Source organism: Asterias amurensis, chromosome 18 (genome assembly GCF_032118995.1).
Source record: "Asterias amurensis chromosome 18, ASM3211899v1".
Taxonomy (NCBI): Eukaryota; Metazoa; Echinodermata; class Asteroidea; order Forcipulatida; family Asteriidae; genus Asterias; species Asterias amurensis.
The window spans coordinates 5,156,261-5,179,027 of record NC_092665.1 but is presented as its reverse complement, the minus strand read 5'-3'; the positions used below and the strand labels follow the sequence as shown (position 1 = coordinate 5,179,027).

The 22,767-nt window shown below is 40.2% G+C and overlaps 1 protein-coding gene and 1 pseudogene across 1 annotated transcript; one reads left to right on the top strand and one right to left on the bottom strand.

The window, feature by feature from the left end:
- LOC139950938 (alkaline phosphatase, tissue-nonspecific isozyme-like) overlaps positions 1 to 22,767 on the top strand; it is a 127,996-nt pseudogene that overhangs the window by 31,844 nt on the left and 73,385 nt on the right.
- Positions 106 to 19,190, bottom strand: LOC139950889 (uncharacterized). The gene is made up of 2 exons (XM_071949734.1): positions 18,605 to 19,190; positions 106 to 512 (listed from the first exon to the last, which is right to left on the bottom strand). The coding sequence occupies exons 1-2, from the start codon at positions 19,188 to 19,190 to the stop codon at positions 106 to 108; spliced, it is 993 nt and encodes a 330-aa protein (XP_071805835.1).

Sequence of the window (22,767 nt, the reverse complement as noted above, 5' to 3'; positions counted from 1 at the left end):
TCGATTCATCTAATTATTGTTATATTTTTAAAAAAACTATATAGTTGCATATTAGTTTATTTAAAGAGTTGTTACAACACGTTTCCGTTTGCTTTTATGTTTGATTTAGATTTCGTACAAAAGAAATCCAGTAAAAGACGTGAAATGGTTAGAGTCACTATAAACATTACCGTATACAGCTAAGTGAACTTGATCTCCATAGTGCAAGGGAATCACTGCACTGTTGCTCACTTGATGATAACCTGTATCCTCTACAATCCCTGTAACAATGGTGTTACCGTTCTTCCTCAGCTTGACATATAGGTAAGACCCACTTGATGATTTCTGGACTGAGAACATCAATACGTATACCCCAGGCACATTACACGTAAACGTGCCGTTATTCAAGTTGAAATCAGTCCCTTCCTCTGAAAACAATAACTCTTCAAAGGGCAGAGGATCATAGGCGGATGGAGGGAGGAAGTAGGTATTCCTCACTGCAGTGAAGGCAGACCGTCGCGTACTACATTCACCTGCTTCACCAGTCTGTCCAGCTGGTCCAGGTTCACCGCTCTCCCCCTTCAGACCATTCATCCCAGGCAGACCTTGAGGTCCTTGTTTCCCTGGTAGACCGAATCCTTGATCTCCCTTCAGTCCATGATCACCTTTAGCGCCTGGCTCACCACCCAGTCCATCTGACCCCTTGTCTCCTTTAACCCCGGGTTGACCTACCTCACCAGGAGAGCCAGCATCACCTCTGGGGCCTACAAGTCCTTGACCATGGTTCCCATTAGATCCAGGGATTCCCGGTATACCGGCTGGGCCCTGGCAGCAAGAGTTACACGTCATTCCCGGATCAGGTGAAACTGCAGCTGTAGCCACCAATAACCGAACTTGCATAAAAGCCAAAACAATGGCCACTGCTATCGTAATTTTCATCTGTAAGTTAAATAAAAGACATACGGAAAACAAACAATTACAACATTTATAGCAATGATGTTTTTGTAGCTGGGAGGGTTGGTCATGTGTCAGTTGGTCCGAACTTTTTAATGTTTACGCCTGTAAGGTATTAGATTTGATAAAACGGTACATTATTTGACTAACCGAATTAAATTCTAAGTTTTAAGAGCTAAATCGGTAAATGAAGTGGTTGTTAAGTTTATTTTGAAATCACTTTTTTTTTCAAAAGAACTGGACTTACAAACAAAGTTAGCTTTAATTAGTTGTCAGAATTACCCCCATTCTAATGTATGGTGTTTGTTTTGCAGGAGCAGATATACTAATGAATTTGTATGTTTAAGTTTACAGGGGTAGATCCACTATTGAATATGTATTTTTCTCCCCAAAGACTGTGAACTCTTGTTATTATGCTAATTTTGCAATTTGGTTTATGAATAGAAGTGCGGAGGTCGGTGCCTTCACTTGCCTTTGTACTTGTCTGGTCACACAGGTTTGTGTGAATAATTATGTATTGTTGTGCATTGAAGGATTGAGCTATTTTCCATGAAGTTGTGGTATGCGAGATTTTAGGGAGTGACAGTAGTCTCACATAGGTTTCTTATGGAAGAAGGAACATGAAAGTTTGAGTGAGAGAAAGATAGAGAGAATTTGAATGGGTATTTGGAAGTGCCTATATCTCAACAGTGTCGCGCTACAATTATAACCTTTGAGGATGTTGCTTTACTGCAATTTTAATGCTAAATCAGAAACAGATTATTCAGGCTGTTATTTTAAGCATTTGATTGGCAGAGAACTGAGGTGGCAGAGATCGGCAGTTTAAGATTGAAAACAAGGAGAAAATCGCAAATTGAAAATTTGCTTATTGTTTTTGAGAATAATGATTCTAATTGAGCAGAATTCTTGAAACTAAATTGTTCTTGGAAATGTGTATTTCATGCTGTATTAACGGAGAATTGGATTTGAATAGCTTTGTAATTTAAATACTCTGAATTTGTAGTTCACCATTTTTTTGAGAAGAAGAAATCAGACAAAGAAATGATTTGAGAAGTGCATGTGTATTTATCAAAATAAAGGAGAGCATCAGGCATTATTGTATTTGTTTTAATAGTCATTTTATAGATGGCCATGATGTTGAGGTGGGAATCTAACCCTCTCCTAGAAGTTTAAAGGGACTATACCCTCATGGAGTGAGAAGCGTTAATGGAAGTTCTGAGACGGACAAAAAGGAAGGCAGGAGAGTCTATGACACGTGCCTACATAAAGTGTTAGAAGAAGAGTGGAGCAAGACATTTTTGTACCGGAGGACAGTTTAACCTTTGGCTATTTCACGGTGGGCCAAATTTATTCACATTTTTGTCGGAGTTGAAGTCAGAGTTGAAGTCCTAAGCTTTATTTGACAAGATTGAGAGGAAGTGTTTTGAGTTTATTGATATAAAGTGTATCTATTTGGCAGGTAGAGTTTGTTCTTAGATAACTGTCTTGCTTAATGCTACTACCGCGGAGTAGATTGTTCGGGTGCTCGGGAGACTTCCCAGTTCTTAAAAAAACTGTACTGCTTATTAACTATTACCTGGGCGGATGAAATAGAAATAGGCTGGGACTATTATTTTAGCGTATAGCATCGTAATTAACTGTACTACCGCGGAGTCAGTTCTTGGGTTGCTCTAGTCATCATCAGGAGACTGACGTTGACTAGAGCAACCCAAGAACCATGGAGGTTGACTTTATAAATGAATTAAATGTTGTTACTTTTGAAAGACCAATTTGAGACATCACAGTTTCGATCCATAAATATGATACCTAATACGTTACTCGGCGATCATGTGGTGTCACTTGGAGCCACTCAGACAAAAAAAACTGACTTTAAAAACAAACTTTGTCAAAAGTGGAATGTGAACCTTGGACCCATATTGTTTCCACATCCATATTGTTCACGATTTACCTTTTTGCCAGCAATGTTTAAAATAGTTTTTTTTTACTAATGTTTCGCACAAAATAGAACTAGAAAACATTTTACTGAGAGTACAGAGTAATTCAAAACAAACCACAATTGTTTTTATATTTGCTCCTTTGTTAAGGCTGGCTCACACTATGACGATAAGAGGGTACGGCATGCTATGTTTAGCTGCGAATCGCAACTGCGAGTTTGCCGCCATTCATCGTGTGTTGTCGTCAATTGTCGCTGACGAATCCGCTAGAGACCGCAGACGGCTGCAAAATTAGTCGCGTCCGTCCCTACTGTGTAAGCCAACCTTTAATAAGGCTGGCTTACATAGTAGCGGGGCAAAAGCCAAACGGAAAGTGGCGACCGTGAAAATCCCAAGACGTTGGCGGCAAAGTAAAGGCAAAAAGCCCAAAGGGAAAAATCATAATTAGCTGACGGGGAGGGAACGACCTTCAGCGACAACAGGAAAAGGGTCACACGGCTGGCAGCGGATTGGGTGGCGGCAAGGAACGGCGGCTGATGAAGGTGGGTTGTGGCGACGATGACGTGACTCGTTTGCCGACATCAAACCGTCTGTGTGTGGGTTGTATAACAGTCGAGTTTGGCGTTCCCACTCTTCACAATATTCTGGTCATCCAATCATCAGACAACGACTACCAACGAAATTGTGACGACCTCAAAACGACAGTTGACCCCTTGCACGCGCGTCACACGCGGCGACTGATGCCACGCTCACCATGTTGGTGGCCAATAGATTTACGTGTAAACGCAGAGTCGCCTAAATAACGCACTTCTCTGAACAACACACGTTGACATTGACCACCAAAAGGGCCCCTCCAAGATTATTTTGATGATGACGTCAGGTGAATTGGGTCAATACTCAATAGGCGGAATCGCACGGCATGGAAATGTCATGCGACTGATAATTGCGGCCATCTGCGTCAAGGAAATGAGGGTTACGTTCTCCAACGAAATCTGAACGCAATCACAATGATTTTTTTTTTTTCACAACTTTGCCGACGGACACGACTGATAATGTCGACCGTCTTCGGTCGCTAGCGGGTTCGTCATCGACAATTGACGGCAAAACACGTTGATTGGCGGCAAACTCAAAATTGCAATACGCAGCTCGACTTTGCTTGCTGTAACCCTTATTTGTCATAGTGTGGGCCAGTTAGCACCAGGCCGATGACTTGTTCGACCCCCAAAAACTGGGACACTGTTGTCGATATAATACTTTTGAATAATTCGTTGACAAGACTTTAGTTTTGAGATGACCTTGTTTTCACAAGTGATGATTTCAGCGCAGCTATGCATGCAATAAATTATCGGCATTATATAGACCTGTTCGTACTTCCTGCGAACGCGAATGGGATACGAATGTTTAAGCCACATCGCTGTTTTTGCAGGGATTGAACACATTTCAACTGATGCGAATTACACGTTGCGATTTTGTGACGTCAAAATTTGTAAATATTCGCATTCGCATTTGCAGGAGGTATGAACAGAGATTGTTCGCTTAAAAAGCTATACATCATGGCAATAACGGTGCTTCTAACAAATTGCAGGCGATTAATTAGCTGACCGACTCAATCACAAAACTGTTCATAAAAAATAAAAAAAAAAATGGTACAAAGACATACAATCACATTTCCTAAAGGGTGAAGACATTTGTAAAACGCACAACAACTGCACTGTAAACAAAAACAAGTTTTTAGGTTCTGTAACAGGTTTCGAACGCGTCGAAGAGTGTATAGGGTTAACACGTAACAGTGTATGGGGCCAATGAGTTGTGTTGAAAGCAATGGTTTCTGCCCATTTATAAACGGCTGATGCGTCAAACTAAACGCGTCAAGCGTTTTGTTTTTACTATGATGCGTTTAGTTTGACGCATCAGCCGTTTACTTTATGTTAAGAATGTGTTAAAGAAGCGTTTAAGCACAACAACGATTGCTGATCGCACCAGTGATTAAGTTTGATGTAGAAAATGGGCGAAACCCAATGTTTTACAACACAACTCATGGGCCCTATACAGTGTTACGTGTTTAACCTAAACCCTTAGATGCGTTCGAAAGTTGTTACAGAACACAAACACTTGTTTTGTACGGTGTGTCTTGCTGATGCGCACCATCAATTTAGTTTATCTGTTTGTCATTGTTTGTTAACGTTTGAATTGTGTCAATTTTGCCAATTATGTTGTAACATTCTTGCAAGATGTGCAACAGAATGCCTCAAAACAAGACAATTACCCTGGTAATACAGAACAACTGTCGCAAAAAATAGTGGCGGTTAAAGAGTTTTGTAAACATTTGGAACAAACGGCACACCCGCCTTGCTTCGGTTGCCCCTTGCTGTAACAAGACAATCAACACCTTATAGGGTACTCATATTGTACAATGTTCAGTCTGAAATATCCCCCGCCCATAATAAAAAAAACAACAAAAAAACAACAACATTTTTTTATAAAATAATGCAATGTAAAATCAACAATGCAATCTCATCATTTGTTGTTACCATTCTTTACACAATGTTGTAAACGAGCAGAACGTCGCGCGCGGTCAAAGTATTGACAATGGCGGAAAAAAATATAACAACAGTTTTGCACAAAACATTCTTGGAGACTTCTGCAAGTAGCGCGAAAAAAAAACTTTAGGAAATTACGGCATGGTTTCAAAGGGAGCTGAACTGGGTGCACATTTTTGTGTACAATCACAGTACCACCACAGTTCACTAAGATAGCAGAGCTTTAGGAGAGAAGAGACCTAACCACTGCATGATAATATCAGCTGTATCGAGTGGTGTCCCTTTTGGAGCAAAAACTGCCAGCACATTGCAATAGGCTAACCTTAAACCCACTACTTGCATCTAGAAGCCAAAGCTTGAGTCCGGCAGTAGAATGAGGAACACTTACCTTGATGATGTGTTCTTGTAGTCCAAACCTTCTCAGTTCCACTCTTATGATGCAAAGTTGTTATGAACACTGCTGCTGGTGCAGCGCGTTTAAATACTGCCGCGTTTTCCTTGAAGTGCTCATCAGTCTACTTCTGGGTTTTGATTGACAATCGATGAGCAGCCAATCATAGATACGTGTTAAAGTCACTGATTGACAGCAGTGACTTACTCTACCATTGGTTTGGACGAGGCTGTATGTTGCAATTGTGGATCAATACCGTGTTAAAGTCACTGATTTATGACAGTGACTTACTCTAGCATTGGTTTGAATGAGACTGTGTATAAATAGATACCAAACTCTACACTACATTGTGTATGTGTTAAAGTCACTGATTGAAAGCAGTGACTTACTCTAGCACTGGTTTGAACTCTACACTACATTGTGTATGTGTTAAAGTCACTGATTGAAAACAGTGACTTACTCTATCACCGGTTTGAATGAAGCTGTATGTTACCAATGGGGCTCAATTCGTGCATACTTTAATGGTATGTTGTTTTTACATGTATATCCGCCCTACTGGGTTGCACTGCGTGATTGCTTCCTGAAGTTCCTGGCCGTTTTTCTTCTATTTCCGCTCAATTGATGTATTTCCCTGATGATTGTGAATTAAAGTGCAAGTTTATTATCAAAGAAAAACTGTGTACGCAATATATAAACTGTTCAGATGGTTCTCTTTCGTGCTTGGTTAACCACTCTTTTCACGTATGGTTACGAACACTAACTCAGTGTTTTTTTTCCGAAATCGAAATGCAATGACAATGTATTTAGTTGAATGCGCCACCAACAGAGCAACGTTAAAGGCACTGGACACCAATGGTAATTACTCAAAATAATTGTTAGCATAAAAACTAACTTGGGTATGAGCATTGGAGAGATATTAATAAGATAAACAATGTTAGTTAAACGGCTTTCTCTGAATAAACCTAGGTTTTGAGAAGAAGTAGTTTTTCGAATTGTTAAGGTCTTAATCTCAAGGCATCTGAAAGCACACAACTTGTGCGACAAGGGGTGTTTTTCCAAGTATTCTCTTGCAACTTCGACGACCGTAATTGAGCTCATGAACTCAAGGGTAATTTTAAACTGGTTTCCTATTGTATCCCTTTTTTCAGAGTCTACTACAACTCACTCGCACAATGCTTTTAAGGAAACAATAATGTTCAATGGAGCAGAAACAATCATATGAACACATTGCGATTTGAAATGATTTACTATTTACAATTTGTTGATGAGACTGAAGTCATTTTGATTATTAAAGGACTCTTGTTTAACACGTAAGGCAGGATTCCGCCTTGGGCCGATGTTTCATGGAAATCTGTCCCCGGAGATTCTGTCCCCATTTTGGGCAGGTGTGTGTCAGGAGATTATGTCCTCCCAAAATCCCCCCCCCCCCCTATACGGCAAACTTGTTACAAACTACTTGTGGTAGCGCCCTCTGTTAAATCACCCTGACTCAGCCCATGTTATTCCCAAACATGGGAAAGAATCTCCAGTAGCACTGATTTCACTGAGACCCCGGCAACCCATCCGGGCGCCTAGTCCTGGAGAATTGCGCGTGGTACTTGTAGTGGCAGGAGATTTCTGTCCCTTGGAGCGGGTTTCCTCCTCTTACAGTGAGCGGTGACCATAGTCGTTTCTTAATTCTGAAAGCACCCTCTTTTGATTCAATCTGCTTTAGACCATATTACTATCAGAGTCTCCGAGAAAATCAATGACACTCCGGCTCTTCGTTAACTGCGGCCCCTACCAGTCTGGGGAAGACAGGAGGGGCCAGGTCATTTCGTTTGTTTGCAGTTTTATGAAACCATTCCCTGTCTACTTCCTACTGACAATAAACATTGTCTCCCCTGCCTTCGCCCCCCACCCCTCTCAATGTTGAGTGTGACGCAGAATACTGGCAGTAAGAACCATCATTGAAAGGGGGCGGGGGGGGGGGGGCAATGGCCCGGATTGTAGTCTGAGTTACAACACCGTACACTGTACGTTTGTAGTAAATTGCAGCAAAAGAGGGCGCTTTGTAATTGAGCACACACACAACCAATGTCCGGATCTGCACACACCTCACATTACACATTTTTGATAAATTATACATAGAGGGCGCTTTGTAAATATATTTTCATTACAACACAGGGCGCTGTGGCCCTCTATGTGTATTTTCTTACAGTTTGCCGTATACATAGGGTGCGTTCGATAAGCTTCCATTAGTCGACCCCGCGGTGCTCACTCGGGTGAGCCTCTGACAAGAGCTAATCGAACGATCACACTCGCCCTCTCGTGGTGACGGCATGCACCTCGGGTCACCCCAAGTGACCCACTCCACAAGCAGGGCACTGGGGGCTGACCCGGGTGAACCCCTGGAATGACGTTAAAGCTATTAGAACGTAACGGGGGCAGACCGGGGTCGACCCAGGGAAGCTAAACGAACTCCCCATAGATTGCAGACTGGGACCATGTCTTTATCCGCAAAGATAAAGACAGGTACCTGCTATTCAGATACAATTGGATACAATGCTATCATTGGATAAATCAACATCAAGTCGAGCGCCATGTGGGAGCTCGAGCCTGCCCAGTGATTTCTCTCTAGATGTTCCGATCCAGCATGCAGGAGCGTAGTTCCTCAGCGCTGGCCAAGCCGGTGTCTCGATTAAGGGTGTCTACGAAGGAGAGACGTCTTAAGTTTGATAAATGCAGTGAATGCTACCGTATCTTGGCTTGGTTTGATTTGTCTGAGGTAACCTCAGTCGACCAATCAAAACACAGATATGGAAAGCTTACTCTCGGCCACCCGCATGCTATGTGTCCACGTGTGTGGTGTATGTATACTAAACAGCTCGTATTCCGAAAGATTAAGTCACAATCAAAGAGGAAAATTATATTGTCCAAGTTTACAATAAAATGGTGTATTTTTGTTGGTAACCTTCTTACAGCAAGATTGGTTTCATGCCGTTTTGACAGGTAAACCATGTCGCTGTAGAGAAATGTACCTTCCACTCTTTGACATGTTATTCGGCAGCATCAAATGTTTTATACAGAGGTAGTTCAAAACGAATACCCAATGTTTCATCTGCATTAAAAAAAAGCTCTCTCCTGTAAAAACAAACAAACGCAAAACTACGAGGAAGAATTGTACACTTCACCATATCGAGACGTGTTCGGGAAAAATACGGCACAAAAGAAATGTCTTCCGGTTACTTGACAACGCTGTATCCTTTTGATCACAAGTTATCAAAAGTTTAACATAATAAGTATTGTTCATACACCAATATATCAACAGAAATACCAGTTTTTATTTTGTTTTTGTTGCTTAAACAGGGTACAGCTCTATTCACCAATTTAACATTGTGGGAATTCAAAATGGCCGGCGAAACAGGCGGCCATCACGAATTATGTCTTTGCAGTCTTTAAGTCTGTATCACGGAAGGTGACCTGCTTTTGTTTTTCTTTACTGTTTGTTAAACTGTCCTGATTTATTTTCTTGTAATCCATTTTTTAAAACTTTTTTGGGGGAAAAACAAAATGATTTAGAGTCGTCATCAAATACTTCATAATGCACCCTTGGAAACCAACCTTGGAAAGAAGACGTATTAAATTTTCCCAAAAATGTGATCAACTCAAAAAGAAGGATAAACTGATACTTATAGCAATGTAAACGTAACATTACAGTTTTTAAAAGTTTTCGTCACAATAAACACGTTTAGAAAATCACGCTTTAAAATATAACGTCTGCTATCAAACTAATTGTCATACATGCATTAAAATAACTGTTGATTTGTTATATTCATCTGAACAAACTGCCCCATCTAAACACAACTAACTATTGTTTATTCTATTTTGAAACACATTAAACGTTGTCTAAGACATTAAAACGTTTCCGTGCGTGTTATGCTTGATTTAGATTTGGTACAACAGGACTCCTGTAAAAGACTGTAATGGTGAGAGTTACTATATACTTGACCGTCTACAGCTAAGTGAACTTGATCTCCATAGTGCAGGGGAATCACTGCACTGTTGCTCGCTTGATGAGTACCTGCAGCCTGTATACCCCCTGAAACAATGATGTTACCGTTCTTCTTAAGCAGGACGTACCGGGTGTCTCAACAAAAACTATACACTTTTGAAATGGCTGCCGAATAAAAAACAAACGATTCTGGGGGAAAAATGTTTTTGTTTATGGATAGCTTATGGTCTCAACTTTCATATGACACCAAAGATTCGTAAAATAATTCATGGCTGGGTGAGCACTGCTCACTTTTGTGAAGTGTTTAAAATAAGACTGCGCAGGAATTAGCCTTCCAATTTGAGAGCTTACAAAATTGAGGGTGATGTAATAAATTCATGCTCAAATACGATCAGTTTTGGTTTGCTGAGTGAAGTTTATGGTTTGTTAAACCATTTATTTTATGTTCATAAGTGAACAGGAAATGCATTTTTGTTCTTGTAGCATTGTAACTTTCCCCGGTAGACTCAGTGGTGTCTTCATGTGAGTCGCGATGGTGTGATAGTACATGTAGCAATTTCCATGTTACAAACTGTGTTTGTTTTTTAACATCATTCTGTGACTTTGAATAAAAACCTTCATTCCGCATTTCAGTTATTGTAAGATGAGTTGAACATTTCATTGGTTTTCTTAATAATCAGATGGGGATTATGTACAAAGATTGTTCAATGGTACGTTTTTTGAAAACAGGAATGTCAAAGATGTTGGCTACTTATTCTTCAGGTTACCCATTAACCTGAAGTAGCTGAAATCTTTGATTGAATTGTGTAAGCTAAAAAGGACTTCTCTCACAAAGGGAAGGCTAATTCCTGCGCAGCCTTATTTTCAACCCTTCACAAACGTGAACATTGCTCACCCAGCCATGAATTATTTTCGGACTTTATGGTGTCATGTGAAAGTTGAGACCATAAGCTATCCATACACCTAAACCTTTTCCCCCAGAATCACATACTTTTCATTCGGCAGCCATTTCAAAAGTGTATAATTTTTTTGAGACACACGGTATAGGTAAGGCCCACTTGGTGTTTTAAGACTGAAAACATCAATACGTATACCCCAAGCAGGCACATTACACGTGAACGCGCCGTTCAAACTGAACGGGTGAACCCCTGGAATGAAAGCTATTCGAACGTACATGGGGTCGAGGTCGACCCAGTGAAGCTAAACAAACGCAGCCTAAGATTGACGTCTGGGACCCTGTCTTTAAAGACAGGTACCTGCTATTCAGATCCAGTGATTCCATTGGATACATCAGCATCAAGTCGAGCGCCATGTGGAAGCTCGAGCATGCCCGAGCATGCCCAGTGGTTTCTCTCCAGATGTTCCGATCCAGCAAGCATTAGCGTAGTTCCTCGGCGCTGGCCAAGCCGGTGTCTCGATTCAGGGTGTCTAATAAGGAAATACGTCTTAAATTGGATAAATGCAGTGGATGCTACCATCTTCGGGCTTGTTTTGATTTGCCTGAGGTAATCTCGGTCGACCAATCAAAACACAGATATAGAAAGCTTACTCTAGTTTCGGCCGTCTGCACGTTGTGTTTCCACGTACGTGGTGTATATACTATACATACAATGTGCATGAACTTGCATGTAATGTTGGTGTAGAATTTGACCGCGTATCTTTAGGTAAAAAGTGAAAAAACACGCCAGTTTGGAGGCCGGTCTATGGTGTTTTTCACGTGTGAACCTCGAAGTGTGATGCAGGTATTCAGGCTACATAGGGTACGTTCGACTGGCTGCCCTGGGTCTAGCCGCGGTGCTCACTCGGGTGATCCCCTGACGAGAGCTAATAGAACGAGCACACTCCACAAGCAGGGCACTGGGGGCTGACCCGGGTGAGCCCAAGGAATGGCGATTCGAACGTACCGTGGGTAGACCGGGATCGACCCAGGGAAGCCAAACGAACGCACCCAAATGTTGTTGGTTGTGTACATGTAGAGGTGACAAGGGTTTAATTGTTCAGGGTTTATGTCCAATTCGAAAGTGCGTAAAGTCAGTCAATCCATTTGCTTTTGAATGAGGCACTTGGACCGATTCGCTCGACCCCATTGTTCTCATCTAGCATCACAGGGAAGGTATGATGAGCTCGTACAACTTATCTAATTCATGACTTTAAGAAAATAATGCTTAACAATACTTAACTGTGCGGGGCGAGCTGTTGTATAGCAATTATTATTATACCATTGTGTCATTTCAAAAAACGTGCTCTGAACTATTTGACATAACAACTTGAGTCTGATGATTTCAAATTTAAGGGTTCGGATACTTTTTTTGAAGGACACAAACACACTGTTCACTGATTCACAATAAACTTGCACTGTCCGAAGAAATAACGGTAGAAAGTTTCCCTAACATTATTACTTGCAGAGGTGCTGTAGCTTTCGACAAAATGAGTTAAAACAGTGTCAGGAAAATTATTTCAGATTGTAAATTGTATTTACCAAAAACTGTAGTTTAATATCCAGTAAATACTCAAAACACAAAAACCAAAACAATCAACTGATACGACGTCAATGTTCATTTCTTCAATGTATTTAAAACATTGAAGTGGCACCTGACTATTTATAAAACTATGACATCGATCTTAAAGCCATTGGACCCTTTCGGTTCACAAACAAAAAAGTTCACAGATTTACAAATAACTTACAGGGTTTACAGAAGGCAATGGTGAAAGACTTCTCTTGAAATATTATTTCATGAAATGCTTTACTTTTTGAGAAAACAGCAAAACAATATAAATTCTCGTTAACGAGAATTACGGATTTGTTTTAAACACATGTCATGACACGGCGAAACGCGCGGAAACAAGGGTGGGTTTTTCCGTTGTTTTCTCCCGACTCCGATGACCGATTGAGCCTTAATTTTCACAGGTTTGTTATTTGATATAGAAGTTGTGGGCCTTGGACAACACTGTTTACCAAAAGGGTCCAATGGCTTTAACTTCTCATACAATGGATACTCGTTTATTTATATAAAAATCTTTTGTAGAAATATATGTATCAATTAATATTTTATGCATTATAGTGTTAATTAAAACATCAATAATGTGTTTTTGACGACCTGTAACGTTAAACGTTTAAAGGCAGTGGACACTATTGGTAATTACTCAAAATAATTATTAGCATAAAACCTCAATTCGGAACGAGTAATGGGGAGAGGTCAATAGTATAAGACATTGTGAGAAACGGCTCCCTCTGAAGTGACGTAGTTGTCGAGAAAGAAGTAATTTCAACGAATTTGATATCGAGACCTCAAGTTTAAAATTTGAGGTCTCGAAATCAAGCATCTGAAAGCACACAACTTCGAGTGACAAGGGTGTTTTTTCTTTCATTATTATCTCGCAACTTCGACGACCGATGGAGCTCAAATTTTCACAGGTTTGTTATTTTATGCATTTTGTATGTTGAGATTCACCAAGTGAGAAGACTAGTCTTTGAAAGTTACCGATAGTGTCCACTGTCTTTAATTTTACTGCCAACGGCACTTTTCTGTAGTAAGGGAGATCAATATAAAATGCAATATTGTGTAACTAGCTCGTACTCCAAAAGTGAAAATTATATTTTCCAAGTTCACACTATAGTTCCGAATATTTTGTCTTATCTTGATCACTTGAATTTTTTTTTAGACTTGAATCATTGAATGAAAGGCGTAAACACCTAGTTCTTAAATTTGCCAAATCTCTGCTCACTTCTGATAATCATCGCCACCTCCTCCCCCCCAGAACGTAAATCTAATTATTTTTCAGAGCATACTTTAAGAAACACCAGGCAATTGGAACACCTTCAGATAAAAACTCGCCAGTCCACTCAATTCTCCAGATGCTTAACTCAATCAGTTTATGATAACAGTTCCGTTTCATTTCCTTTGTGCTCATGTTGTGTCCAAATCTCCTTTGTTTTAAACTCCCTTGTTTTGTTTTTATGTTGTGTCCACAAATCCCCCCTTATGTCTATTGCTGTTTTCCCAATTCCTGTTTGTCTGTTTAACTCAAGTAATAATTTTAATACTATTGTTCTATCATGTAAACTTGTACATATGTTCTTGATGTAGTTTTATTGTTAACTAAATGCAATTAGTCTATGACCTTTTTTTTGGTCTTGTATTTTTATATAAAAATAAACAAATATTGAATTAAATTGAATTGAACACTAAGATGGTGTATTAATTTTGTTTGTATACCTTTTTATAGCAAGATTGGTTTCATTTTCATTTTGACGGTTAAATCAATCGCTGTACCGAAATGTACATCCCCTCTTTGACATAATATTGTGACATCATCACATGTTTTATACAAAGGTGGTTCAAAATGAAACCCAACGTTTCATCTGCATTTACAAAAAAATGCTCTCTCATGTTAAAACAAACAAACGCAAAACTACGAGGAAGTGACAATGTATTTAGTAGATTGTGACACCAACAGAGCGACATTAAAGGCAATGGACACCATTGGTAATTACTCAAAATAATTGTTAGCATAAAAACCTTACTTGGTAATGAGCAATAATATAAAACATTGTAAGTAACGGCTCTCTATGAGGAACCTAGTTTTTGAGAAAAAGCAATTTCTCGAATTGTTGAGGTCTCGAATTCAAAGCATTTGAAAGCACACAACTAGTGCGACAAGGGGTATTTTCACCATTATTCTCTCGCAACTTCGACGACCAATTGAGATCAATTGTTCACGGGTTTGTTGAGATATACCAAGTGGAAAGACTCACTAGTGCCTCAAAGTGTCCTAATGTATCCTTTGTTTTCTCAGAGTCTACTACCACTGAAACGCACAAATGTTTTTTTGGAAACAAGAATGTTCAATGGAGCAAAAACATTCAAGTGAACACATTGCGATTTGAATTTATTTACTATTAATTAACAATTGTTGATGAGATTGAATTGATTTTGATTAAGGACTCTTGTTTAACACGTAACGCAGGATTCCGCCTTGGGCCGGTGTTTCATGGAAATCTGTGTCCTGAGATTCTGTCCCCATTTTGGGCAGGTGTGTCAGGAGATTGTGTTCTCCCAAAATTCCCTCCCCCCTTATACGGCAAACTTGTTTCAAACTACTTGTGATAGCGCCCTCTGTTAAATCACCCTAACTCAGCCCGTGTTAGTTTTTCAAACAGGGGAAAGAATCGTCGGCAGCACTGATTTCCGTGGGACGCCGGCAACCCATCCGGGCGCCTAGTCCTGAAATTTGCGCGTGGCCCTTGTATAGTGGCAGGAGATTTATGTCCCTTGGAGTTTCCTCTTCTTACAGTGAGCGGTGACCATTGTCGTTTCTTCTGAAAGCACCCTTGTTAAGTTCCCCGATCAGAATCTCCGAGGAAAAATCAATAGCACTCGTGCTCTTCGCTAACCGCGGCCCCTACCAGCCTGGGGAAGGCAAGCGGGGCCAGGTCACTTCGTTTGTTTGCAGTTATTTTGAAGCAAAAAGAAAACAACATGTTCTGTCGCCAGTCAAATAAGCCCGAGTTTTGTTCTTCCGACAACGGGGCCTACAAACCCATTCCCTGTTCACTTCCCACTGACAAATTTTAGGGTATGGGTACTTTTTGTAGAAGGACGCAAAATCAATGTTCACTGATTTAGGTAAACTTGCACTGTTTGAAGGTAAAACGGTGAAAAGTTTCCCTTGAATTTTATTTGCTGAGGTGTTGTAGGTTTTGACAAAAATGAGTTAAACAGGAAAATTATTTCAGCTTGCAAATTGTATTTACCAATAATTTTAGTTCAATATCAATTAAACACTCGAAACACAAAAACCCAAACAATCAATTGATACAGCGTTAATCTTCATTCCGTCAATGTATTTAAAACATTCAAGTGACACCTGACTATTTATAAAACTATGCAATATATCTTAACTTCTAGTACACTAAATGGATTATAGTTAAATTGAACAAAAACATGCTTTGTAGAAATACAAGTATCTAGTAATATACTAATGCTTTGTATTCTAGCGTTAATGCAAACATTAACACTGTGTTTTTGACGACCTTTAACGTAATAATTGTTTAATTGTGAAATGAATCAGATGTTGACAATTTGAAGATTTGATTCAAATGCAGGGGCTGGAAAGAACACACCAGCAGCAGTTATTTGGTTTAATGTCCAAGCTTTGGGTGTATCGCGTTGCTAAGTTACTCCCGTTTGAAACAAGCCAGTGTATACATTTTTGTTAAAAACGAATTACAAGTAAAGTGATGTTTTCGCGCAAAAGGATACAAATAAGACTACAATTTGATCACAAAACTGTTGTTTTCAGAGCGTTATTGCTAAATACCAGTGTGTTTAAAGTCACCTGGGTGTGGTATTTTGTCAAAATAAAGCTTTTGTCACTCACTAAAATATGTGTTTGGATGAGTAGAAAATGAATAAACATTTAACTAAGGTTCTATAAATTTAGTTTCCATAATTAACAAATTTAAAAGTAGTCCCGACCCGAGAGGGCGCTGTTCGTGACTTCAATCGAGGCGCGATATTTGAAGCAGGACGGCTCAAAGTGTTCGCTGCACAGCGCTGGAAAAGACGTCGGACCGAACCACTTTGCAAACTGACCCCATTTTTAGTTATTTTGCTGCTTCCAGCAGCAATACACGTGGTCGACATTGCCGAAAAAATGCAAGAAATAAACCTTTTTTTCGAAACGTAAAAACTAGAACTTGCATGTAATTGCACGTACGTGTGTTCAATGTACGATCGAGGCTAGGTCTGCCTCGATTGACGTCACAAAAGGGGTAGGCGGAGTCACCCCAAACAACTTCACTGTTTTTTTAACATGTAAATCGTTACAAACAATAACTCAACAAATTATGTTATTGTTCATTAACATATACTCTAATGTTTGAAGAAAAATAAATTCTATTTCCAGGTGACTTTAACCCTTTAAACTCGACCCCATTTTTAATAAATTTGCATGTGCTCAGGTTATTTATTAAAATGTCTGGTTTACTTCTTGGAAACATGTTAACATTATGCATCATATTAAAGCTTACATATAGTGCTATTTTATAAGAATATTTTTTACCCCCAACAGGCTATACCATGCAAATATAGTTCTAACAAAAATCACAAAGTGTGTCACAATATTACTGTCAACGAAACCTTTCTGTGTAAGGTAAAATGCGACATTGTGTAATCAGCTGATATTCCGAATAATTAAGTCACGGTCGAAGTGAGGAAATTTATATTATCCAATTTCACACTAAGATGGTGTATTGGTTTCATGCCGATGTGACGGTTTAACGAATCGCTGTAAGTGTAATATATTTTCCCCTCTTTGACATGTTAGTCGTGACATCATCAAACGTTTTATACGAAAGTGATTCAAAACGAATACCCTGTTTCATCTGCATTAAACAAAAGTGATTTCTCATGTGAAACTAAAGAAACGCTCAAACCACGACGAAAAATTAAATATTTCTCCATATCGAAACGTGTTCCAAAAGCGACACAAAATAAATGTTTTCTGGTAACTTTACAACGCAAGTTCTTTTTGATCACAGGTTGTCGTTAGTTTAATATCATAAGTATTGTACATTAACGAATATATCAACAGAAGACCAGCCAGTTGTTAGGTGAATTATTTGTATTTTGTTGCCTTAACAGGGTACAGCTTTTTCAACCAATTTAAAATGTTTGAAATAAAATTGCCGGCACAATCGGAGGCCATAATGAATTATAAGTCTTAGTCTGTATCAAGAAATCTGAAGTTTTGTATTGACTGTTTAATAAACTGTCAGTTTTTCTTGCGTAGTTTCATTTTGCATTTTATGGACTCATCATGGTTTCAAGGACTCATCATTGCACCCTCGGACGGAATTACAGACTGCAGAAATTTCAAACTTTACAGAAAATGTAATAAACTCAAAAAAGGGATGAACTGATATTTATAGCACTGTTTACGTGACAAAAACACGTTGAAAGTTCTTGTCACAATACACGTTTGCAAAATCAAGTGTTCAAATAAAACGTCTTTTCCATAATTATTGTCCTGCAAATAATAAAACAATTAATAATAAAGTAATTTTATTCGATTCATCTAAACACATGTTCGATCTTCCACGATTAACTCATTATTATTCTATTTGTAAAAACTATATAGTTGCATATTAGTTTATTTAAATCGTTGTCTAAAACATTTAAACGTTTCCGTGTGTTTGTATGTTAGATTTAGATTTCGTACAGCAGGAATCCAGTAAAAGACGTGAAAGGAGAGTCACCATATACTGGACCGTTTACAGCTAAGTGAACTTGATCTCCACGGTGCAGGGGAATCACTGCACTGTTGCTCAGATGATGGTATAAACCTGCAGCGTGTACACCCCCTGCAACAATGAGGTTACCGTTCTTCATCAGATTGACAAATAGGTCAGATCTACTTGAAAATTTTAAGACTGAGAACATCAATACGTATACCCCAGGCACATTACACGTAAACGTGCCGCTATTCAAGTTAAAATCAGTCCCTTCCTCTGAAAACAGTAACTCTTCAAAGGGCAGAGTATCCAATAAGGATGGAGAGATGAAGGCGGTATTCTTCACTGCAGTGAAGGCGGACCGTCGCGAACTACATTCACCTGCTTCACCAGTGTGTCCAGCTGGTCCAGGTTCACCTCTCTCCCCCTTCAGACCATTCATCCCAGACAGACCTCGAAGTCCCTTTCTGCCCTGTTGACCGACTCCTTGCTCTCCCTTCAGTCCATGATCCCCTTTAGCGCCTGGCGCACCAACCAGTCCATCTGACCCGATGTCTCCATTTCCCCCGGGCTCACCTGCTTCGCCGGTCTGTCCAGCTGGTCCAGGTTCACCTCTCTCCCCCTTCAGACCATTCATCCCAGACAGACCTCGAGGTCCCTTTCTGCCCTGTTGACCGACTCCTTGCTCTCCCTTCAGTCCATGATCCCCTTTAGCGCCTGGCGCACCAACCAGTCCATCTGACCCGATGTCTCCATTTCCCCCGGGCTCACCTGCTTCGCCGGTCTGTCCAGCTGGTCCAGGTTCACTTCTCTCCCCATTCAGACCATTCATCCCAGACAGACCTAGAGGTCCTTGTTTCCCTGGTTGACCGACTCCTTGATCTCCCTTAAGTCCAGTATCCCCTTTAGCGCCTGGCTCACCAACTAGTCCATCTGACCCCATGTCTCCTTTAGCCCCGGGTTGACCTACCTCACCAGGGGACCCTACAAGCCCTTGACCATGGTTCCCATTTGACCCGGGAATTCCCGGTATACCGGCTGGGCCCCGGCAGCAGGAATTACACGTCGTCTCCGGATCAGGTGAAACTGCTGTTTTAGCCACCATGAACGGAACTTGCAAAATACCAAGAAAAACGGTCACTGTTGCTATGGTAATCTTCATCTGTAATTTAATAGGATACATAAAACAAACGATAAAAAACATGCAGCCATAGCAGGCGCTACTCTACCGGTGACCACCAGTTTTTTGTCAGCTCCTATTTATTCACGTTATCCATGTGTTTGTGGAAGTTGTTTATCGCTACTTTCCACATTAACCACGTTTTAGTCAATTTGTGTTTCGCTGGAATGAGTATGCGTGTGTTAAATTATGTACCTGGCCGTATTGATCGTAAGTGTTATGTTGTGTTGAGCTAAATAATCGCTCCACACAACAAAGTGGCTACCGCTACACACTTGAGTACCTACTTAGCTTACGGCAGGGTGCCGTTGGCTCGTTTGATCTTCAACCAATGACACCCAAACAACTGTCAGACAATTATAAACAACTTTAAAAGGAGAAAAAGAGGAAATATGGGTGGTGAGGGGAAAGAAATTTAATCAGACCGGTAGAATCTTTCTCCCAACAATGGTATTGTCCATTGCCGTTCCCTATGCCCCCAAATGGATGAGCTCGTTTAATCACATGCGTAAACACAGAGACTGTGGTATCCTTCACTGAGACATGGTTAGACAATACAACCCAGAGTAGTGATCTCAGCCGCTTTGGATCTCGGATTCGACTTGACAGAGATTACAAAATTACAGGGAAGAGACAGGATGAGGCGCGTATGCCTCTATATCAACAAGAGATGGTGCAACACAGTGATTGTTTGAGATAAAACCAACACCCTATACATTGAGCTCCTGTCCGTATCACTTCGCTCATTTTATAATCCAAGAAAGATTCCTCAACTTGTCTACATTGTGAGGATTTCTCCTCGTGTAAAAAGATACGATATCTACGAATAGTCTAACTACTGCATAGCGCGCGGCGAGGCAGCGTATTGCATGGTACCTCGACGTTTGAAATAATAACTGCACTTGGCATCACTGTATTCTCCTTCGAACCCAATTTGTGTATACCGATTTCCCAAAAACGCTGCCATTACTTAATTTCATCAAAAGTGGTAGTGCGGAACACGTCAAATAATTTCGACATAGGTCCAAAGCATAATACAAAGACGTTTATCGGCGTATTTAGGCGTGATCTTAACTTACGGCCCTGTCACACCTTGACGTTTTAGTCAGCGTATGCCGACGTATGACAATTTCTCTTAAACGTTGGCATCCGCTGAACTTTTGATGGACTTTTCAAGTTTGAGCGTATACAAAGCCTATTGATAACGAGTTGGACGTATGCAGACCGTATTAGTAACTTACGTCGAACGTATTTGACGTGTTCCGGATGACCACATAACTAGTTACTAAACTTGTTTCTAAACTTACAGCTACCATGTAATGGTGTATTGGCAGAGTTATGTGAATCGGTATATACAATTTGGATTCGCATGAGGATTAATACGATGTCAAGTGCAGTTATTATTTCAATCGTTGAGAGGCACCCTCTTTATAGGCTACTGTATGTGATCGTCGGCAAAACGCTGCCCCCGCGCTCTATGCAATAGTTGGACCATCGTAGAACATAAGTTGTTAACGCCGTCAACACGCTAAGCATTCGTTATGAAAACGCTCTGTGTAAGTTACTTCTACGGTATGCATCCGTCCACCTCCTTATGAATACGCTTCGTATACACTCAAAATTGAAAAATCCATCGATAGTTCAGCGTATGCCAACGTTTTAGAGAAATTTGCAAACGTCGGCATACGCTGACTAAAACGTCAAGGTGTGACAGGGCCTTCATGAGCCACACGACTTACATCGACGTGTATATCAGCGTGTTTCATCGTGCTCTTAACTTATACAAAGTTATCCATAACTTATTTGACGTACACCAGGGTAGTCGCCAACATTGTCATACGTCGCTATACGCTGGCTTAAACGTCAAGGTGTGACGGGGCCTTCACCCATAATTAATCGACGTACGCCAGCGTACTCGCTAAAATTTTCATACGTTGACATACGATGGCTAAAACGTCAAGTGACAACACCTTAAACAGTGTGCCACCATGTTTTGGCTTACAAAATATGCTGTCATAGTTTTAAACTGTGTCACTATTGTCGTATCAATAATGGAGGATCGTAACAATTTGTCCCCAAACAAGAGGAATCGATATCATGGTAAAATAAAACAATTAATGTTGCATGCTCCGCCGTGACGGGGTCCAGGTTTTGGGTAAACTTTTGGAGAAAACAGCCAAACTCGGCTTCACCTCGGTTGCCCTTCCCCACGTCGGCTGTACAAAACACCGATCACCATAATAATTGTGAAAGTGTTGCATTATGTTCAATCTTGTTTTGTTTTTGTAAAACAAAATAACAAAGTGTTCATGTCACACAATGCCATTTCATCAGTACTTGTTGTTTTTTTTGTTGACAGCTTTTGAATGAAGAGTACACACACATTAAAACGAGCAGAATATCATGCACATTCAACTGAAACTGTCTAGGTAAACTTTTATTGCCCACTATTTGAACAAGACAATGTACAGAATACCAGCGGAACTTGCTGCTCCAAAACGGGAAATGCAACGGCATTACAGTCTGTACCACCAAACAGTACCACAGTACACTAATGTTGGCAGAGAGCAAGTGACACAAACACTACATGAGAACTTCAGCTGAATACGCTGTTAAAAATAATCCGTCAAAATTACGGTGCTTTGTATACCTGGCAGCCAGGGTGCTAGGTATTAAAAGTGCAGTAAATTTCAAAGTGAAGTTTAGCAAACTACCCCCTCAAGGCACAATTTACAAAAATGCTACTGTGAAATTTACTGCATTTTACCTGGCACCAGCTGCCAGGTAAAGCACCGTAAATGTTACTGCTTTATTGGGTAGAGTGGTGCCCCTTCTTTGACCAAAACTGCAATCTTCTTGAAATAATAGGCTACCCTAAAATACACCGCATGCATCTAGAAGCCAAAGTCCGGGTCCGACAGTATAAAGAGAAACACTTACCTTGATGTTGTGTTATTGTAGTACAAACTTTCTCAGTTTCTCTCTTCCGATAAGATGCAAAGTTGTTATGAGCACTGCTGCTGGTGCAGCGCGTTTAAATACTGCTGTATTTTCATTGAAGAGCTCATCAGTCTACTTTGATATTTGATTGACAATCGATGAGCAGCCAATCATAGATACGTGTAAAAGTCACTGACTGAAAGCAGTGACTAACTCTACCATTGGTTTGGACGAGGCTGTATGTTACAATTGTGGATCAATACCGTGTTAAAGTCACTGATTTATGGCAGTGACTTACTCTACCATTGGTTTGAATGATACTGTATGTTGAATGGATACCAATGGTGTAAAACTCTACACTACATGTATGTGTTTAAAGTCACTGATTGAAAGCAGTGACTTACTCTATCACTGGTTTGGATGAGGCTGTATGTTGAATGGATACCAATGGTGTAAAACTCTACACTACATTGTGTTTGTGGTAAAGTCACTAATTGAAAGCAGTGACTTACTCTATCACTGGTTTGGATGAGGCTGTATGTTACCAACGGAGATCAATTTGTACACGCTTTAATGGTATGGTGTTTTTACATGTATATCCGCCCTACTGGGTTGCACT

What these genes read in the sequence shown, in the direction of transcription:
- LOC139950889 (XM_071949734.1), bottom strand. Translation starts at nt 19,190, where the DNA reads ATGAAGATTACCATAGCAACAGTGACCGTTTTTCTTGGTATTTTGCAA. An exon ending in TGGACAGACCGGCGAAGCAG is followed by an intron (nt 513 to 18,604) that starts GTGAGCCCGGGG and finishes CTGGTGAAGCAG; the next exon opens with GTGAATGTAGTACGCGACGG.